Genomic DNA, 21763 nt, shown 5'->3' on the forward strand with positions numbered 1-21763 from the left:
CAGGTGAATATCCCTTAATGGTGTGAGAAATTCAGGTTTTGGGGCAGGCTGTAGTCTAGGTAATGGCAGAGGTGATTAACAGTGCATGGTGTTTATCCAACAAATACATCATGATGGAAATATTCTAAGTGAAATAGCTGGCCTCTACCAAGAAGCAGGGAGCCAAGACATGTCTAGGAGGATGTCACTGGCCCCCTGGCAATCACCCTACATCCAGCATGATGATGGATAGCTTTAGGCTTGGCTGCTCTCTGGCTCATGTACATTTACACCAAGCTACTTCACAGCGTTCCTTACATCTCCCTCAACATTTCCACCGAGGATTGGAAACCTGGAGAGTGACCTCCATCGCCTTAGCTCTGGAGACTGAAGAGATCTCTCACCTCCCGGCCTTGGTGATGATCATCTCGGTTCCGATCTCATGGAATCGTTTCCATAATTCTGCTCCCTGCAGATCAACACGAATCACCGAGGAAGAGGAGCCCACCGGGGCCGACACCACGGGGGACGTCAGGGGAGGACTGCACGAGACAGCTGCTGCCTTCACTCCTCCATATGAGTCCTCACTGGGAGCTGCTGGGAGGACACAAGGGTCGGGAGTCAGGGACAACCTACACCGTCTAGGGTCTACTACACGGAGCATAACCACACATCTCAGGGCGACAGCTGTATATTTATACATTATTAGTAGTATATCGTATGAAAAACATGCTTCTGACACATAAATATAAAACTCAATGGGAGCAACAGCGTGTAAGCATCAGTATGCAAATAAATAAATACATTGAAAAAAAAAATAAAATAAAATAAATGTAAACATTTATATATATATATATATATATATATATATATATATATATATATATATATATATATATATATATATATATATACACACACACACACATGGGGTGTACCGCCCAATCCAATGTCTTGTCTTATAAATAAATATACTAAAGTATTTTGGGGACAGTTTTGAAACCGTTTTGCATATTTATTTTTTTATTTTATTTTTGTGTGATAAAATATCCTGGAGTGTTGCAACCCTTAAAACATCTTTTGAGCTATAGATATAGATATTCTGTCCACACAGCTTGATGAAGAGCAGGGATGCTTGAACTGTACAATCGCTACATTCACTATACAGAAGTTTCCATGTGGAAGTAAATATTTTTCTGATTGGAGATTGTGTTTACGTTTTTTATATATTTTGTTTGTTGGATGATTATATTTATATGAATATATATATATATATATATATATATATATATATATATATATATATATATCCAATCAAAGGATAGATATGTAGTCCATAAATCTGTCAAACTGCTCTTTTACTTGTTAAAGGAGATATATATATTTATACACATATATACTATTTTTTAAAAATATATTTGATGCATTCTAGATTTTTTTCTTTCTTTCTAGCATTCTATAGAGAGGTTATGCTCAGAGGTGTGAGGAGATACGAGTTCCATCCCATCAGGTTAGCGGTACACATCGTTCTGTACCAATCACACCACACAGCAAACATTTTGTAACTTTGTCATGACAATCTTAGCAAGATGTCAAAAAATGTGATCACAACAATATGCATAAATATACCATCCCTCACTTTGATAACGTCGGAAAATGTATCCATGTTCACTGACAATTACAACATCCTAATTTTTTTCATTTCTATCTGGGGGAAATACTAAGATTTTAATTCTAAAATGAAGAACACATTATGGGCCTGTGATTCGGTGTATGTAATGGTTCAAATCAAATGTAACCCAAGTGAGGATTTTTCAAAGCTAGATATGTTTTATAGAACGCATATAATTAGTGGGTCCATTTTGCTGGAGAAAATATACAATTTAAAAAAAAATGTACATAGTGTCGCGTTCTAGGTGATACTCATCAACGAAGTTAACTTTAGGTCAATGATATACATACACAGAGATAGCGAGCCATTGACAAAGATATTTATATACATATATAGATACAGACATAAGGATTTATTTATCAAGGTTTTCACCCAAGATTCACACATTTTCTAAGGGAATTCTACGTTTTGACAAATGTGTGAATCATAGGTAAAAACCTTGATAAATAAACCCTTATGTCTGTATCTAATTAGTGTGTAAATATCTTTTCACACATTTTCTAATAGAATTCTGCGTTCTGAAAAAAAATGTGTGAACCTTGAGTGAAAACATTGATAAATAGAGCCCTAGAGATATATAGAAAATATTTAGAGTCAAGAATTTATATAATAAAACATACTGAAATATTTTTAGAGATACGAAGATATATAGATATATAGATCTCTCTCTCTATCTCTCTCTCTATAGATCTATAGATCTATATAAATATATATATATATATATATATATATATATATATATATATATATATATATATATATATATATATATATATATATATATATATCTCGAAATACAAAGATAAAAAAAGTTGACTTTTTTAAAAGATTTTTTTTTTAAAGTGAGGAGAAAGAGAAAAAAGTACAGTTTTCTGCTTAGTGAAGGGAAAGTAGTTCTTTTGCCCTGGGCAGTGTGTCTCCTGGAGCAGTGTGTTAATGAAGTATTACATCCAATGGAGTATATCTGTTAGAGAAGGAAGGTACATCTACTATAAGTAAGGAGGTACAGTTATTATAAGTAGGGTATAGAGAGAGGGAGACGGGGACGGGTGGGTACATCTAATGGAATACATGGACTATAAAGAAAAGGGGTTACATCTTTTATAGAGAAGGGGGTCCATCTATTATAGAGAAGGGGGTGCAGTTAATGGAGCACATGGATTACAGAGAAGGGGGTTCATCTATTTAAAAAAAGGGGTACATTTAATGGCGCACATGGATTATAGAGAGGAGGGTTTATGTTTTATGGAAAAGTGGTTCAACCATTATGGAGAAGGGGTTCGTCTAATATAAAAAATGGGGGTTAATCTATTATAGAAAAGGGGTACATTTAAAGGAGCACATAGATTATAGATAAGGAGTGTCATCCATTATAAAGAAGGGGTTCGTCTATTATGGAGAAGGGGTTCATCTATTTTAAAGAATGGGGTTCATCTATTACAGAGATGGAGTACATGGATTGTAGAGGAGGGAATTCATCTATTACAGAGAAGGGGGTACATTTAATTGTACATTTAGTGGAGTATATGTAGAGGAGGGAATTCATCTATTACAGAGAAGGAGATATAGTTATTATAGAAAAAGTTGGTGCAGCTATTGTAGAAAGGGGGTATATATATCATAGAGAAGTAGGGTGCATCTATGAGGCGGGTACACCATAGAAAGGGGGGTAGATCTATCATAGAGCTTGAAGTAGGGTACATCTATGGGGGAGTACATCTACTATAGAAAGGGGGTAGATCTATCACAGAGAAGTAGGGTACATCTATCATAGAAAAGGGAGTAGATATATGATAGAGAAGTAGGATACATCTACTATAGAAAGGGGGTATATATATTATGGAGAAGTAGGGTACATCTACTATAGAAAGGGGGTACATATATTATGGAGAAGTAGGGTACATCTACTATAGAAAGGGGGTACATATATTATGGAGAAGTAGGGTACATCTACTATAGAAAGGGGGTAGATCTATGATAGAGAAGTAGAGTACATCTACTATAGAAAGGGGGTACATATATTATGGAGAAGTAGGATACATCTACTATAGAAAGAGGATGCATATATTATGGAGAAGTAGGGTACATCTACTATAGAAAGGGGGTAGATCTATGATAGAGAAGTAGAGTACATCTACTATAGAAAGGGGGTACATATATTATGGAGAAGTAGGATACATCTACTATAGAAAGAGGATGCATATATTATGGAGAAGTAGGGTACATCTACTATAAAAAGGAGGTAGATCTATAATAGAGAAGTAGGGTACATCTACTATAGAAGGGGGGTACATATATCATGAAGAAGTAGGGTACATCTATGGGGGGGGTGGGGTTACATCTATTATAGAGTGGGGGTACACTCACAGGCTCCCAGTATCCCGCACACAGAGTGATCCAGGTCGGTGACCGCGGACTGTTGTCCGGAGAGAAGTTCGGATCCCTCTGCAGAACTCCGGTCGCCATGTCCATCCTCCAGCTTCCTCTTCTTCTTCCTCTTCTCCTTCTCAGCCCCGATGAGAGCCTCCACGGAGAAGGCGTGTGCCTTGAGGCTCATGGTACAAGGTGACCTCCTCTTGTCTGCCATGTATGTCCGGTGCAGATTTCAGGCTCTATTCAGGCATTAGGTGTAATCCAGTCCTGTATAAGTCCCGGGAATGTTCAGTCCCCCCACACTGGGATGTGAAGGCTTCCTCTCCTTGTCTCCCTCCTCCTCCAAGCTGTGACTCGTCCGGCGGGCCAGGACACACTGACACGGCTTGCAGAGCCCCGGACACAAATTAGAGCTGCTAATTGAAATTTGTAGCCTGGGACTGTCAGCACTCGGATAGGAGAGGGCCGGGAAGAACTTGCTTCATTAGTGACAATAAAGCTGCAGGACAGGGAGGAGCCGTCACATGTGTCAATCACACGTACATCGGACCAATCACAGTGCCATCATTAGTGCAGAGCCGGACCTACTTCCAAATTAGGCTGAGGAAGGTCTGAGCTTGTCATGTCCCCAAGCCTGGAACCCTGCTCTCCTCATTATTATTCCTCATTCATCCCACCCAATACTGCACTCACAGCCCATCATTTCCAAGCAGCCTTCATTAGTCTAGGCAAAAATCTGCTCTCATACTAACTATGGGGAGAATTCGCTGATCATGCATCTCAAGGTCTGCAAAGAAAGTTTGGACACTCCAATATATCCGCATCGACACTGATTTACTAAAGGAGTAAAAAAAAAAAAAAAAGAAAAGAAAAAAGAAGCTGCACACATCAAATTGTGTGAATGATCACTATAACTAATCCAATCCAATCATGTGTAGACCAAATAGGGGGAGAAGAATTGGCTTTTCACATGATTGGACAATTAGAATGAATATTTATGGCTGAAAATGTTTCGCTATTTTATTAATCTTATTAATTCAGTATTAATACTACAATACAACAATCAATCAACCCTATTCATTGCAGCTATACCATAGTCTATACCATAGTCTCTCTACAACATCACACACACACACACACACACATACACACACACACACATATATATATATATATATATATATATATATATATATATATATATATATATATATATATATATACATATATAGAATCAATCTCTGTAGCCATTGCAACTATGGTATATATAATATATATTCTATAATTCCTTTTAATTCTTTTAGTAATTCAGCATCAATAGATAGCCACTGCAGCTATAGCATATATATATATATATATATATATATATATATATATATATATATATATATATATATATATTAGTAATTCAGCATCAATGGCTCTACTCTAGTGGCTGCAACTATAACATATACTCCCTTTGGTAATTCAGCATCAGTGGCTCTAGTGGCTGCAGCTATAACATATACTCCCTTTAGTAATTCAGCATCAGTGGCTTAAGTCATTGCAACTATATTACGAATCGTGTATATAACGTTTTTAGTAATTCAGCATTAATAACTCTAGTTATTGCAACTATAGTATTTAGTGTATTAGTCCTAATACTTCAGCATGAATGGCTCTAGTCTTTGCAACTATACAATATGCAGAGGAGTTGATTTACTAAAGCCGAAGAGTGCAAAATGTCATGCAGCTCTGCAGAGAAACCAATCAGCTTCCAGTTTTTTTTTTTTTGCCAAAGCTTAATTGAAGAAGCTGAAGTTAGAAGCTGATTGGCTACCATGCACAGCTGCACCAGATTTTGCACTCTCCAGTTTTAATTAAACAACCCCATAGTGTATAAGTTCTTTCAGCATCAATGGTTCTATAGTCATTGCAACGCTAATACAGATAGATAGATAGATAGATAGATAGATAGATAGATAGATAGATAGATAGATAGATAGACTTTAGAAATGTATCATCAATGGCTCTAGCCGTTGCAACTATAGTATACAGTGTATAACTCCTTAGTAATCCAGCATCAATGGCTCTAGTCATTGCAACGGTAGCAGTGTGGTAGTATACTGGAGTGTATATGTAGTGCATAACCTTTTTAAGCCTATATTACTTCTAACGCCATTAATCTTCCCCACGAGAAATACATTTTTACAGTAGATTGTCCACGAAATGGTTAATAATAGTAAATATTTCTTTAAGTTGATATGTAAAAACTCATTTAGGACTTGGGGTGTTGCATCAGGTGACAGGGTCCCATTAACTATCTGCAAATGAGCCATAGTTTAGTTGGGTCAGCCAGAACAAAGCTTGTAAAAGGGTCTTGGGATTCTGGGTAATATTTTGGGACACAATCAAATGAACTTTTGGACAGAATGGCAAACTTTAGTTGGAGATGTAAACACGTTCCAGTAACATCATTAAACATATGGGCTCTTGCAAGTTATGCTCTAAACTTTATGCATGCATTTTCATCTCAATTAGTCAGGTTTTCACCTAATTATAGTATAATTTTATCACACTGGCTGAGGCTTTTCCCTTCCTAAAAGAAGAAGAACATTGGTGTTTTTACCACAGTAAGTTGAATTTAGCACCTTAATAAAAAGTTAAGGCTTCCTTTTTATAGGTTGAGAAGGTTTATGCTGGGAGTTGTTAAAATGTTTAGAGGTGCAACGGGATGGAGGACTTCACAGCTTTCCTGACTGAGGAGAAGGAAATAGGACTTTGTTCCCAGCATACCCTCAGCCTCTAAGTCTCTCATATACAGCTCACTTGTGTTGGCTGGAACCTGGGGATCTCAGGGTATGCACACATGTGGGCTGAATCATTTTTTTTCTTTCTTTTAACCCTTGCTTTGCAATCAGACAAAGAAAACAACGAATAGTAATTACACCAAATTATTATTACAATTCTTCTTCTTCTACTACTACTACTACTACTACTACTACTACTAATATTATTATTATTACAATAACAATAATAATGATAATAATGTATTATTATTATTATTATTATTATTATTATTAGTAGTAGTAGTAGTAGTAGTAGTAGTAGTAGTAGTAGTAGTAGTAGTAGTATTAATATTAATAATAATATTATTATTATTCTACTACTACTAATAATTTTTATTATTATTGTTATTACTTTGATTTGTTATCATTACTACCACTAATACTACTGCTAATAATAATAATAACATACATAACACAAATAATAATAATTATTGTTTTTATTATTATTATCACTATTTCTACTATTATTATTATTATTATTATTATTAATAATAATAATAAATTAATATGTCTATTTTTTTAATGAAAAAATTGAACTATTTCTTTTCATCTCACTATGAAGTCAGTGATTTTCACTAGTTATTTATTTTTTGTCATCAAAATATTCTACTCCCATTCACCATTATTTTGAGTTTGATCGATACATGCTACGGATATGAAATAAATGGAGTAATTAAAGTTAAACTGCTATATATCCAGAATTTCTATATGGTTGAAGTAGAGGTAACCGCACACAGAACTCTAGCCCTGGCATAGCATTATATATTATTATATATTATAACATTTTAAATAGCTAAGTTTGCGTTCTGGATATTCTGTGCTAAATATTTGACGAACATAAGAACAGTATGCCTGCATGGGGGAAATAATAACAGCAACATTATTATTATTATTATTATTATTATTATTACTAACATACATATTTACTAAAACCGACCAACCTAAGAAGACAGAATCTGAAGCAGTTGTGCGTGGCAACCAGCTTCTCTCTTTCATTTTTCAAGCTTAACTGAACTGAATAATGAAGCTAGAAACTGATTGGTTACTATGCCAAGCTGCACCAAATGCTGTTGCTCCAGTCTTAGCAAATCCCCCCCAGATCTTGGCAGTTATCCTGTTGTAGATTTGCCATAAATAAATAAACATGGCATAAATAACTGGGTAGTGCAGAGATATCGTAAACTAGATAAAAACTCATCCTATGTAACTTTTCAGTAATAGCATTGATGAGCATTTGGAGACATCGTTTTAATAGAAAAAGGGAATCCCTGAATTCATTTAAATTAGAAATGATAAAAAGCACAGCACGGAGAGCAAAGCTATTATTTAGAGAAATAGTAAGAATAGATTGACTCCTGTATTTCTGTGTATTTGAATGACAAGCCCCTGAGTGCCCTCTCTATGCCAATGATGCAGGCGTTGTATAATAACCGATCTCTTCTTATGTCCAGCAGCTACAATGTGAAGTTTTCAGCAGGTGATGCAATTAAAGTGATGAATGCCATCTTCCCCGAGGTCGGGGTGTATGGTGATGTGTCGGATTCCGCCAGTGGAATTGGAGGATTGAGTTCCTGCAGTCAGAGCCATAACAAGTCCCTTAGCTGAGCCAGTGTGAAGAATGAAGGATAAGTGGTGGATGTGGACTGTGCCAGTGGTGGGTACATGGTGCCGGCTTATCATGGTCATAGCTCCAGATTACAGAGGGCTCACAAACTCCACGACTATCATATATCATGGCATGAGGGAATGGGGTGCAATACACAGGGGCACAATCTATGCCATGTTCTAACATATGATATGACCATTTAGCTTACAAAACAATTCTTTATGACATCATAGAAAACAAGGCTCTTTTCTATTTCTTGGTCTATAGACAAATCATAGCTTACAATCATGCGGTTCGACTACCTTTCGGTACATATAATAAACATATAATCATAACAAACGCTGTTATGCTACTCTGATGATTGTCCCAGCTACACCTGTCAAACCCCACTGACTCCAATGGGATATGTCTACATTTGTCTCAGCTGTAAAACCATATTTATTTAGAGTTGTCACCAGGGGCATATTGTCCTATCTACCCCAACCACACTCACAACTGTTCAAAAGAAAAGGGGGGATTTTTCCAGCAAATTGGGATTTATCCCTCAAGGGAATCCTGCTTATTGAAATAAACTTGGAAGAAAAATAGCCAAATGCAAGCATGGAGGAAACAAACACTACACTGGTGATACAATAAAGCCAATCATCAGTGCACACTATATGAAAAATATACACATACAAATGCATCTATATCTATCTATCTATCTATCTATCTATCTATCTATCTATCTATCTATCTATCTATCTATCTATCTATCTATCTATCTATCTATCTAGCCGCTCATCAATACACATTATATGCAAAATATACACATATAAATATATATGTGCAATATATATATATATATATATATATATATATATATATATATATATATATAAGCCGCACACACTATATGAAAAATTTACAAATGCAGTGTATGTACAGTGTATATATACACACAGTAAACATTTACTGTATATACGTGTGTGTATATTTTCCATATACTGTGCATGTAATATATATATATATATATATATATATATATATATATATATATATATATATATATGTATATATATATATATATATATATATATATATATATATGTATATATATATATATATATATATATATATATATATATATATATAGGCTGCACAGCTAACTGGAGCTATGTAGCTATGTACAGTAACTATATAAAACTATATAAAGCCACTCAGCAATACACACTATGTAAACAATATACACATATAAGTATATGTAAAGTTTACATATATATATGTAAAGTAATATATATATATATATATATATATATATATATATATATATATATATATATATATATTCATCAGTACACAGTATATGAAAAATATACACATTTTACACTAATCAGCACACACTATTTGAACAACATGCATATATAAGTACCACTCATAAGTACACACTTTTTGAACAAAATAAACATATAAGTATATGTACAGTATTCTATCTATCTATCTATCTATCTATCTATCTATCTATCTATCTAGATATATTCATCAGTGCACAGTAAATGAAAAATATACACATTAAGTATGTGTACGTATCTATATAAAGTCACTCATCAGCACGTACTATTTGAACAATATACACATATATGTACAGTATATATAAAGTACTTATATAAGGCCACTCATCAGTACATCATATATAAGTATATATACAGTATAATATATATATATATATATATATATATATATATATATAGCCCCTTAAAAATATACACATATAAGTACAGTATATGTAAAGTACTTATATAAGGCCACTCATCAGTACACACTAGTTGAACCATATAAACATATAAGTATATGTAAAGTACCTATATAACGCCACTCATCAGTACACACTAGTTGAAAAAGTATATGTAAAGTACTTATATAACACCACTCATCAGTACACACTAGTTGAACCATATAAACTTATAAGTATATGTAAAGTACCTATATAACGCCACTCATCAGTACACACTATATGAAAACTATACATAATATGTATGCAGTGCGTGTACAGTATATATAAACACTGTATATATTTATTGTATATTTATTGTATATACATTTATGTGTATATTTTTTATATACTGTGTACATGTACTATATATATATATAGTTTAGTTGATTTCTAGGGGTTAGTTTTATGACAGCACATCAATACTATAGGACGAAGTAGTCATCGTGGAGTTTGGATACTTACTATCTAAGGAGGAATCATTGCTGGTTAATGGTCTGGGAAAAAAAGCATTCATGTGGTAACAAAATACAGTTACAAAGTCACACAATTTTCCTATTATGGTTACAGATCATAATGTGACAGCCATCTCTTTTAAGATACTTTTACATAATTTCTCGCACGCTAAACCAATCAATTTTTTTTTTTTTTGGAGGATGTGAGTTCTTTCAGCCTTCTATTTGTCTTGCTGTGGGATGCTGTTTTGTCATGTTTGTTAACGACGATGTGTAGTATACACATATGGGAGCCTTTCCTCTCTCGTAAAACTGCAATAGGAAGAAAATCCATCTGGCATGTTTGACAAAGTAGAGAGGTCTAAAATTTAAGAAGGTAATTCATTGTAAGTGATGAAAAGCAAAGAAACAATCAATCTACATGAACTATATAGATTTGAGAATCCAGCACTGGTAAATTGCTGTCAGTGTATACTGATAATAAGCAGGCTAGTATTATCAGCTGGGAAACAAGTGCTATCTTCTATATGGAATACCTATCCTGGCGGCTTCAATCACTGAGGCTTTAAATATCAGAATTAACAACCAGAGAGAGGTAAATGAGGGGTGATTTACTGAAGGAATAGACAATGTTCACTTGTAAGGTGAATGATCAGGTAGGTCAGTGAAAAGGTGAAACTGTGATCTCTTTGGGGTTCATTTACCAAAAGAGTAGATACTGTTCACTTTGCAAAATGTACCACTCAGTGAAAGTTAGCGAATAACAGACACCTTTGCTCATCTTAGGGCTGATTTACTAAAGACTGTTCACTTTGCAAAATATATGTTCTTATAGCTAGCAAATTGGACAAATCTGTGCTCACCTTAAAAAAAGTTAAAGATGATTTACTAAAGACTGTTCACTTTGCAAAATGTATGTTCCTATAGCTAGCACATTAGGACTGATTAAGACTGTTCACTTTGCAAAACGTACAGTATGTTCTTATGGTTAGCAAAAAAGATAAATCTGTGCTCACCTTAGGGCTGATTTATTAAAGACTGTTCTCTTTGCAAAATGCGTGTTCACATAGCAAAGGGAATAAGTGAATATTAGTAGATAAGATAAAGCTGTGACCATTTTTAAAACTGAATCATATTAAAAATAATTTCAAACAATAGCTTGCAAATCTTTGGTTGATCCCTTTCATTTTTATTTTTTTACTAATCCCATTGAACATTATTACTTTGCTAAGTGAGCATCTAGACCTTTGCCTAATTAGCCTCTTAGACTACCAAAGCATGTTAAAACAAAAAAAAAAACAAAATGAAATTTTGCTTAATTAGTATTAAATCATTGAATTTAAAGCAGCTTCACCATATTCATTAAGCTATGTGACTCCTTGGAGGGGGTGCAGGTATGGTGGCATTGAAATGGTAAAAATGTAATATATATATATATATATATATATATATAAATATATAGATAGATAGATAGATAGATAGATAGATAGATAGATAAATAGATAGATATAGATATAGATACAGTATATATATATATATATATATATATATATATATATATATATATATATATATATATATAGATATATAGATAGATAGATAGCTACAGTATATAGATAGATAGATAGATAGATAGATAGATAGATAGATAGATAGATAGATAGGAGACAAGGGCTGATTGCTTGTCCTGCCCAGTTGCTCCAGTTAGTAAATTCCCCTCAATGCATATACGTGATAATCACACAGATCATAATGATAATTGAAGATGATGTGTATCCCATCAATAACAAAATCATCACGTCACTTGCGACTACCCAACAAAATGAGAAATAACTTTTTGGATTGGATTGAAATAAATAACACAAAGAATATTGATTGTAATAGACATTTGTAACCATAGCATGCTATTAATGATTTTCTATCGGTGGGTGTGAGCTGGCACTACTGGATGACATGGGGCTGAGCACACGATCCTATTTTCCCAGGAGTAGAGCCATACAAACAAGTCAATTAGCTGTACATTTGTCAGCTGGGATAATGGCCCTTCGCTGGGGAGGTGTCATTCTTCTTTAAACATCATTAGTGTTACATCGCCTGACATGGGACACCGAGGCAAATGTAAGCACTTTGTTTAACAAATGGTTCTACTACACATTGATATTCTCAGAGATGCCTTAAGATGGGAAAGAATAAACTCTCTGTTCTTCAGTTGTTATTATTTACCGAAGTAAACACATGTGTTACTATTTACTAATTTCAACATTTTACTGAGCAGCGGAAGAATTTTCAGATCTGCTTGAATTGCTGATCTTAAATACAGCTTAGAAAACCCTTCTAGTAGGTCACTGAAGTGTGTTAGGGTTTCTGTTTCAAGCACTTTTGGAGAACACCATTTAAATACTACGCCCCAACCTCAGTCATGGCATTTTGTTTTCATTTTGACATCGAAAGAAAGGAAAAAAAGACCAGATGTTCATGCCCTAAGGTAAGTTATCATAGTGTAGTGGACAATGACAGAGGAAGACAATTGCATGGTGTGAGCAATTTAATATTTTCAATTTTACATTGGCAAACTGCTTGCTATGCAAAGGGTTGTACCAGACAGTCTCAGCATTCAATAATGAGTAGAGATAAATAGATTTGTTGGGGTTCAGTTTGCTGGGGGTTCATAAAATCCTGCTTAAAAAAATTGTTCAAACCCCAAATTAGCATTAAACCACATTATGGTAGGCAAATCTTGTTAGTAAGTTCTGGCAATTTGAAGGAGAACTAGGCAAACTATCTTATTTATGGTAAGTTAGGCATTGCCAGGGGGGACATGCTACATTGAAAAATAAAAAAATACTATACAGTGGGGAGAGAGTCTTTTCATGAGGATCTGGTGCCCCAAGAAGGAATTTGGGTTACATTGGGGAGATGTATGGTGGAATCTGGAAGTCCCCTTTATTATAAGAGAGTATCCAGACATCTATCCCTCTTAGGGAAATGAGTACAGGTGTACATTAGTATCCCTTACCCCCAGACACACACACAAATACTTCACACTCACTTCTTTTTTTGGGGGCTGGTCTGTCACAATGCAATGTAGCCCTTATATACTATCCCAGAGCTAACATGGGTAATGCCCAGCTCTGCCAGGGTGTCCGGAGCAAGCATCTTATAGACTTGTCTCTGCCCCTATTTTTAAAAGACATGTAAATCCAAAGGGTGCCGGGTTTGTTGTCATCCCGTCACCCCACCCACCTATGACTTATCAGAAAGTACATCCCAGGGAGCTCCTAAAAATTCATTAACATCTCTTTTTCTTATTAGGTCTGTTATTGTTTTCACTGCTTTGAAATATTAAAGTGGTATGAAAGGTTTGGCTTAAAAAAACAACATGTTATACTTACCTACTCTGTGTGGTGGTTTTGCACAGAGCGGCCCCAATCCTCCTTTTCTTGGGTCCCCTGCGGACGCTCCTGGCTCCTCTACCTTGACCAGTGTCCCCAATAGCAAGTCGATTGCTATTGGGACACTAGTGCATGGTCGCTCCCGAGCCCTGCTCTATGCGACCATAAGGCTACTTTCACACTGAGGCGCTTTACAGGCGCTATAGCACTAAAAATAGAGCCTGTAAAGCGCCTCTCCTGTCACTCCAGTGTGAAAGCCAGAGGGCTTTCACACTGGAGAGGTACGCTGGCAGGACATTAAAAAAAGTCCTGCAAGCAGCATCTTTGCAGCGCTTTAGGAGTGGTGTATACACCACTCCTAAGGTGCCCCTGCCCTTCGAAATCAATGGGCAGCGCCGCCGAAGTGCCTGCAAAGCGCCACGGGAGCAGTGCTTTGCGGACACTTATAACCCTTTAGTCGGCTGCTAAAACGACGGTAAAGCACTGCTAAAAATAGCACAGCACTGACTGTGATTGACAGCAATAGGAGCCAATGGCTCCAGCTGCTGTCTCAGCCAATGAGGAGAGGGAGTCCTGGGACAGCTGAGTCTCCCAAGCACATCACTGGTTGAAAATGGAGCTCAGGTGAGTACTGGGTGGGCGGAGGGGGGGGGGCCTGTGGGGGGAGCAGCACACAGAAGGTTTTCTTTATATTCATACATAGTTTGCACGAAGGTAAAAAACGTTACGCCTTTGCAAACACTAGAAATATAGGAGCTGTTTTACTTGCCAGAGGATTTGTATTTCTGTCCATCCAGTCCTATAGCTCTACCCTACAGCACAGTCCTGTCTAGGAACCTGAATTTTTCTGCTGCGTTTCACTTTCACTTACTTACTAGGTCTTCACACACACTGGGGTTGATTTACTAAAACTGGAGAGTACAAAATCTGGTGCAGCTCTGCATAGAAACCAATCAGCTTCCAGGTTTTTTTTGTCAAAGATTAATTGAACAAGATGAAGTTAGAAGCTGATAGGCTAGTATGCACAGCTGCACTAGATTTTGCACTCTTCAGTTTTAGTAAATCAATCCTACTGTGACTAGACAGTGAAAGAAGAAGTAGCACACTGATGAGCTCTTCTCTCTGCCAACCGATTTGCTCCTTGTGCTACTTCTCCCCTGAATACTCTGATCTCTGTTTTGCAGACTGTATAGTAGACTGCAAGTGGCTAGTAGCAAGTCAAATTTGTGTACTTACACTGCTTGCATTTGTAAAAATAAATGCAATTGATTTATTTATGAAAACGGAACTGAATGATTGTGTGCTTTTTATACCTGTCAGGAGTTCAGCTTTGATAAAACATTTTTATAATAACAATACCAGAAAAAAAGGCAACTTCACAGAAACCCATACACAATATACACTGAGCAAAATTATAAACGCAACACTTTTGTGTTTGCTCCTATTTATCATGAGCTGAACTCAAAGATCTACAACTTTTTCTATGTACACAAAAGGCCTATTTCTCTCAAATATTGTTCACAAATATGTCTAAATCTGTGTTAGTGAGCACTTCTCCTTTGCCAAGATAATCCATCCACCTCACAGGTGTGGAATATCATGATGCTGATTAGACAGCATGATTATTGCACAGGTATGCCTTAGGCTGGCCATAATAAAAGCGAGCCATGTTAGCTGTACGTTGGCTTTTTAAGACGCTATAGAAAACACCCTCCCCATGTTGAGGGCATGTGGCCTGGTATGGTTCAGGAGGGGGGGCGCTCTCTCATCCCCAACCCCTTTTCCTGCGGCCTGCCAGGTTGCATGCTTGGATAAGGGTCTGGTATGGATTTTGGGGGGATGCCTACGCCATTTTTTAAAATTTTGGCATGGGGTTCCCCTTAAAATCCATACCAGACCTTAAGGGCCTGGTATGGATTTTAAGGGGGACCCCCACGCCATTTTTTTTTTTACATTTTGGCACAGGTTTTGGCGCTTAATATACATTACATTACAGCCGCAAGCAGTTTTAAATGACATTTTTTTCCTTTACCAATGTAATTTTGCTGCTCTCATTCATAAAACTATGTAGGGCCGCTATGTAAGCAGCCTAAAATAATGTGGGGCATGGACTCCCCCTGAGCCTTAATTGGCTCTCACAGCAGAGCGCGCTGTGATTGGCCAAAGCATGCAGATCAGGTGCATGCTTTGGCCAATCAGCAGCCATCAATGCACTGCGATCTCGCAGTGCATTGATGGTCTCGCCGTTCATTAAGGGGCATTCCGCGGGTGCTCGAATTTCCTGCAAACGCCCTATAATGTTCTAAATTCGACGAACGGGCAAACACCCGATGTTTGAGTCAAACTTAAGTTTGACTCAAACATCGGGCTCATCCCTAGTTGCGTTTATAATTTTGCTCAGTGTAACGGTGCCTCTACTGTGGGTAATCATTTTGGCTGAATATCTCTATAGTTGTCACTGTCATACAGACATTTGGTCAAGTGCTAAAAGGCAAATACTTTCAGATAAGTTTATAAATAGGTAACATTTATAGCCTTTATTATTAATTTGCCCTTATATCCTACCATGATGGAAGAGTGAACTGTTTCTGTAACGTCTGTAGAAGGAGGGATGCACTGTGATTGCAAGAGGTGTTGCTTGTGCTTGGAATCTGTTTAAATCGATACGCACCAATTAGATCTGCTTTAGGCAGCACGAAAGAAGGGAACATGGTTATAAAGAAATGTATGTTTTAATTAGGTGGATTATTTCTAAATCGTCAGTCAGGTCAGCAACCTCTTTTATTACCACATGTAAAGCATTTTATCTTCTGGTTAGTAAATAGATAAAGTGATATTAAAGAGGTTGTAAACCCTATAGAAAAAAAAAAACCTGTAAGACAAAGGCATAATGAGCTAGTATGCATCGCATACTAGTTTATTATGAAATACTTACCTTAGAAAAAAAGGCAAGACAGAGAAAAAGTCCATGTAATTGTTCTCACTTGTATTTGATTGTTCCTTTGCGATTACAAAATCATTTGTAGTAAGAGAAAATCTGTCATTATAAGATGACAGATTAAACTGGAAATTCATCTAAAACTAAGTGCATATTTATAGAGCTATTGAGCTATTTGTCTGTCCACAAGAGCTCTTTCTCTTTCTGTTTTCTCAGCTGTATAGCATATCGCTGTAGACTAAGAGTAATATTTGTAAACAGTGAAGAAATTCATCTTCAGGATACCTGATTTGGATTGGACCATGTAAAATACCTCTCAGCAGCATTAAAGACATATTACAGGAAGCACTATTTGCCCCTAATGTCCCCATAATAAACCCAAAATTACATTTTGGAGGAAAAACAGCATCCTTTGTGTTGAAACCTTGGCTGCACGTAAACATGTCAGATGAAAGCTGGAAGCCATCTTGGAAGCATACCTGGAGGTGCTTGCTCTATTGACCTGGGGCCACCTTGGAAAGTAGGGTGGGCCTAAAAGGCTAGCGAGTCTACTTGTACAGTACAGTACTGTGAAATAATGTGACAGTTGTGACTCGCATTGGGTCCCTCCACCAAATTACGCGTTTTACTGATTTTCTAAGTAAAATAAAGTCAGCACAACATTTGCAAAGAACAAAGCAAGGCAAAACTTGTTTCAGAAAAAAATAAAGCACTGCCTGTTTGTTCAATTGTTCTTTTTAAGTTTCCTTTTTTTTAAAACTGTTTATATCTGTTTTTTGTCACCATCCTTGCCCTCCACCCCCCTCCAACTCATGTGATATGTAATATTTTCTCCTTACCTTGTGAAGCCAAATATACTCCTCTAAGTCCCCCATCAGGTCCATCTCTGCCTCTGGTTCTGGGTGGGAGGAATGGTATGACATTCTTCCCAGATCTCTGGTAACCCTGCTGCCCCCTTCATCTAACGTCATCCTCTTCAGGATCCTGCCACTGGACATCTAACAGGAACTGTGCAATTCATGCTGGCACTGACATGGTCACCCAAAGAAGGACCCCAAACAGGAAGTAAAGAGAAGAACAGATGACTCGGCTGCAGAATCACATGACTGCAGTTTAAGGTAAGTAAAGGACATTTAGATAGAGATTTTTTAAAATCCAGCAATCAGATGAAGGGGGGTGGGCAGGGGAGAAGATTATCCAGGAGTAGTGCTTTAACTATATACTGTATACCATATATAATGTATACTTTTTACACATAAACATTTAATACATGACAGATTATTGCCAGAATACTATGGGGCAGGGCAAACAAACAACAGAATAGTTCTTGGCTGACTTTGATTGAAACTTTGTATTAAGAACTGTACCATAAGAGATGGGTCACTGTTGAAGAATCATCCTCTTCTGTGTGTAAACTGCAGCTTGAGCTACAGAGCTTGTAAACAAAAACATTTTTTTCAGCAGGCTGTACTGTAAACAGATAGAGATATAGAGTATGTGAAATTGAGCAGAGAGCTTTTTTGGTTGGCTTAAAAATAAATGTTCATGTTAACCTGACTAGAAATTTTTTTACATTTTAGTATTTTAATTATTTTGTCCATAAAAAAAAACATTACTACTCATTTCCTTTAGCAGAGTTTAAACATTTAAATAGAAAAAGGTGGTGTGAGCTAAAAGTTTGTACTCCCTCTTATTTAATTAGATTTACATACATATTTTAAATTATATTAAAGTTAAGACAATTTTCTTTTTCTCATGGATTTTTCCCCAAAATACTCAAGTTAAAAACCTTCATGTTTATCAATCTGTTTGCGTAGGCAGAGTCTTCCTTTCTGTGATGTATATTTTCCTCATATTTATGATGTCGTGGAATTCCATTTTGAATGAAAATCCAAGTACAGTACTTGTGTTTGTTCTGGTGAATGGGTATTGTGCTGCCCCAATGGGGCATAGAATTTATATAGATTGTTTTCCTAACCATTTTCTATGGACGTTTATATTTAGTTCACATGCTGCCATCTAGTGACCTTTTGTGGTAATGCACTTGTTTTATTATGTTATTTTTCCCTTATGTTATAACACACTTCCTTTTATATGTAATGCTCCACCCTTCTTCCTGTAATTGTACTTCCTGTGTCATGGATGCAGCTACAAACCACATGTAGCAGGGCACATGTATTCTGCATTGTAAGCTACAGACAATATCATCTTTTGACCGCATAAATACTACAACCTATTCATCTGTTTGTATCCTGTCATCTGCTGTAACCTGATGTTCAGAATAAAAGCATCTTGTGGATGGAATCGATATTTGGTGAGTTCAAACTATCTGATGAGGATTGTCCTCAGTGATTATATCTTATACAGGCCAGGCATAGAGGTCTCACAAGGGATAAGTCGCTTCACAACAATCGGAGTCAGAATAGTCAAAAGATGTATAGAATTCCCATAGCCTGCTGTGTATATGTGTGCGCCTGATCTGCAATCAAGCTCAGTGCCATCAGCTATCTTGTGAAGCACATGGTCGCACAAGTTTACTGCACCTCATGTGAATGTTAAAAACTCTTTCTCTGCATTGAACTGTGTTACCCAACCTGTCTAGCTGCTGTTCGTCTTCTTAAAGAGATAGTACCATTTCTTGCAAAAACGTGAAAAATGTCTAGACAAGACTCTGAGCACCCTTTTGTGGCTAAACCAACGCAGATTCATCATGCCTCTGAACCCACAGATGTACAGGGAGCAGATTCTGCAGATATTGACGAACAGAGTGTAAGACCCAAACGTATAATAAAACTGACACAGAAACTCAGAGAAAACTATGAAACCACTAGAGATGAGTTCTCCAGCAATCTGTCAGACTTATGGGACAGAACTTCACACTGCATGTCAGTTTTGTCACACTTGAATGATCAACCAGCTAAACTAAGAGACTCTATAGATCGCTTATCTGCCGCGTATGAACGCTACCAGCGGCTGTTTTCAAAATACACAGCTTTCTTGCAGGACTGCAATATAGAGGACTCTTCAGCAGAACTGACTAGGGCTGATGCACTAAACCAGCAGAGGGATCTCTTAGTGCAAAATGCCCAGTGTAAGGCAGAACTCCACATTGCGCAACTGCAGAAGACCAGATCTCACAGATCCACATCAACCAAGCACACTGCACGTTCTTCTAGATCCTCTTGCTCCAGAAGTTCAACATTAAGTGACAAGCTAATAGAGGCCTGTGCAAGTCTGGAAGCAAATAAAGTGTGAAGCTCCTTTACCAGAAAAGGAAGCAGAAATAGAAACACAAAAGGCAAAGATAGAAACTCAACAAGCAGACGCAGATTCCCAATTAAAGATACAAAAGGCAAAGATGGAAGCTCAACAAGCAGAAATAGAAACACAAAAGGCAAAGATGAAAGCTCAACAAGCAGAGACAGATACCAAATTAAAGATTCTGCTCATGGAAAAGGAGGAAGCAGTTGCCCTAGCAAGGCTGAGAGTCCTTGAACAAGCAATGGGAGAAAGTGCTAACTCTGGTCCATCCCACCGGAACTGCAAGTCCCAGTTGAACGCACCAGTGAATATGTACATAAGCATAATGTTTGCAATGATACAGAGTTATCTCCTGTACGTCTTACTAACAACACTGTTATATGTGTCATATGTCAGTATGAGATTCTAAACATATTTTTTCTAAAGGGTAAGATAAGAAACGTATACAAAAAATATATATAAATGTATAACATAGCAAATGGCATATACAACCCTCCAATAGATGTAAATAAATATTCAAAATACTTAACACCATACTGCCAAAGAGGAATTAATCAAATCAGTAAAAATACTCTTATATGTATTCCAAAGTTGATAAAAAATTGGGACAAAATATCCCTGATGTTTTATAAAGTGCAAGAAGGAGTGTGGGTGTAGGATATGGAATTATCGTGACAAGTGTAGTTAAACCACAAGCTAAAAGCCAATATTATAAACGTTAGCTAAGGGGGACATCAACAGTTATTGATAAAGCAGTTGATGTCCCACTCTACGTTCAAGCCATTGGGGGTATGAGAACCAAGCTTATAAATCCAGCTGGTTTCTGATTTGGAAATAGTTCTCCTGCCATTACTGCCATGCCAGTGGGGAACATATTTTTATAAACCAATAAAAATAGTACCACTAGGGTCTCTATTATTTTCAAGGTCATATTGTCTGGAGACACTAGAGTCTAGTGTCTAGTGTGACTAGTGTCTCCAGACACTATGACCTTAAACATAATAGAGACAGTGCAGTGCACTTGCAGTGCACTTGTAGTGCAAAGTGGAGTTGCCTTTAGCAAATAACTCCCATTGCATTACTGGCACTTACTTTTAATGCTTGACCTACAAAAGAGGCCAGCGTGAAGTGATCTAGCAGGACTTACATTTCTGACTAAAGTTTCGCTTTTAGATGTGAACAAAAGCATGCTGAACTTGCTAAATAAGGTTTTTATTTTTAAGATTTTACGTTCAAAGTCCCAGTTGAGTTTTAATTTTCAAACATTCATTTTGACATTGAGGATGCTTCTATTTGTATGTGAAGTGGTGACTTCATAAAAACTGGTGAAGTTGCGGAGGTAAAATAAAAGCCTTCCTTAGATAAAGCTGCAGATGAACCTGTTGACTTCTTGCAACTATTAGTGATTTAGACACAGATCTCTCTTCGGTGCCTTTTTATATTATTTTTAGTTTAGTATTTTTTTTTGTGCAAATTTTAGTAAGTCTTTTGGCAGAAAAGTTTTAAGAT

The 21763-nt window shown here is 36.4% G+C and overlaps 1 protein-coding gene across 2 annotated transcripts in view; it reads right to left on the reverse strand.

The window, feature by feature from the left end:
• TBX18 (T-box transcription factor 18) overlaps window positions 1-4546 on the reverse strand; it is a 55082-nt gene extending 50536 nt beyond the window's left edge. The window contains exons 1-2 of one of the 2 annotated variants that reach the window (XM_073626890.1): window positions 4019-4546; window positions 384-576 (exon numbers count right to left, since the gene is read on the reverse strand). In XM_073626890.1, coding sequence (XP_073482991.1) covers window positions 384-576; window positions 4019-4238 — 413 coding nt within the window. In that variant the 5' untranslated portion in view covers window positions 4239-4546. The remainder of the gene's footprint in view (window positions 1-383; window positions 577-4018) is intronic. The other variant, XM_073626891.1, reaches the window with a different exon arrangement.
• Window positions 4547-21763: the final 17217 nt, after the last annotated feature.

Source organism: Aquarana catesbeiana, linkage group LG04 (genome assembly GCF_042186555.1).
Source record: "Aquarana catesbeiana isolate 2022-GZ linkage group LG04, ASM4218655v1, whole genome shotgun sequence".
NCBI classification, from domain to species: Eukaryota; Metazoa; Chordata; class Amphibia; order Anura; family Ranidae; genus Aquarana; species Aquarana catesbeiana.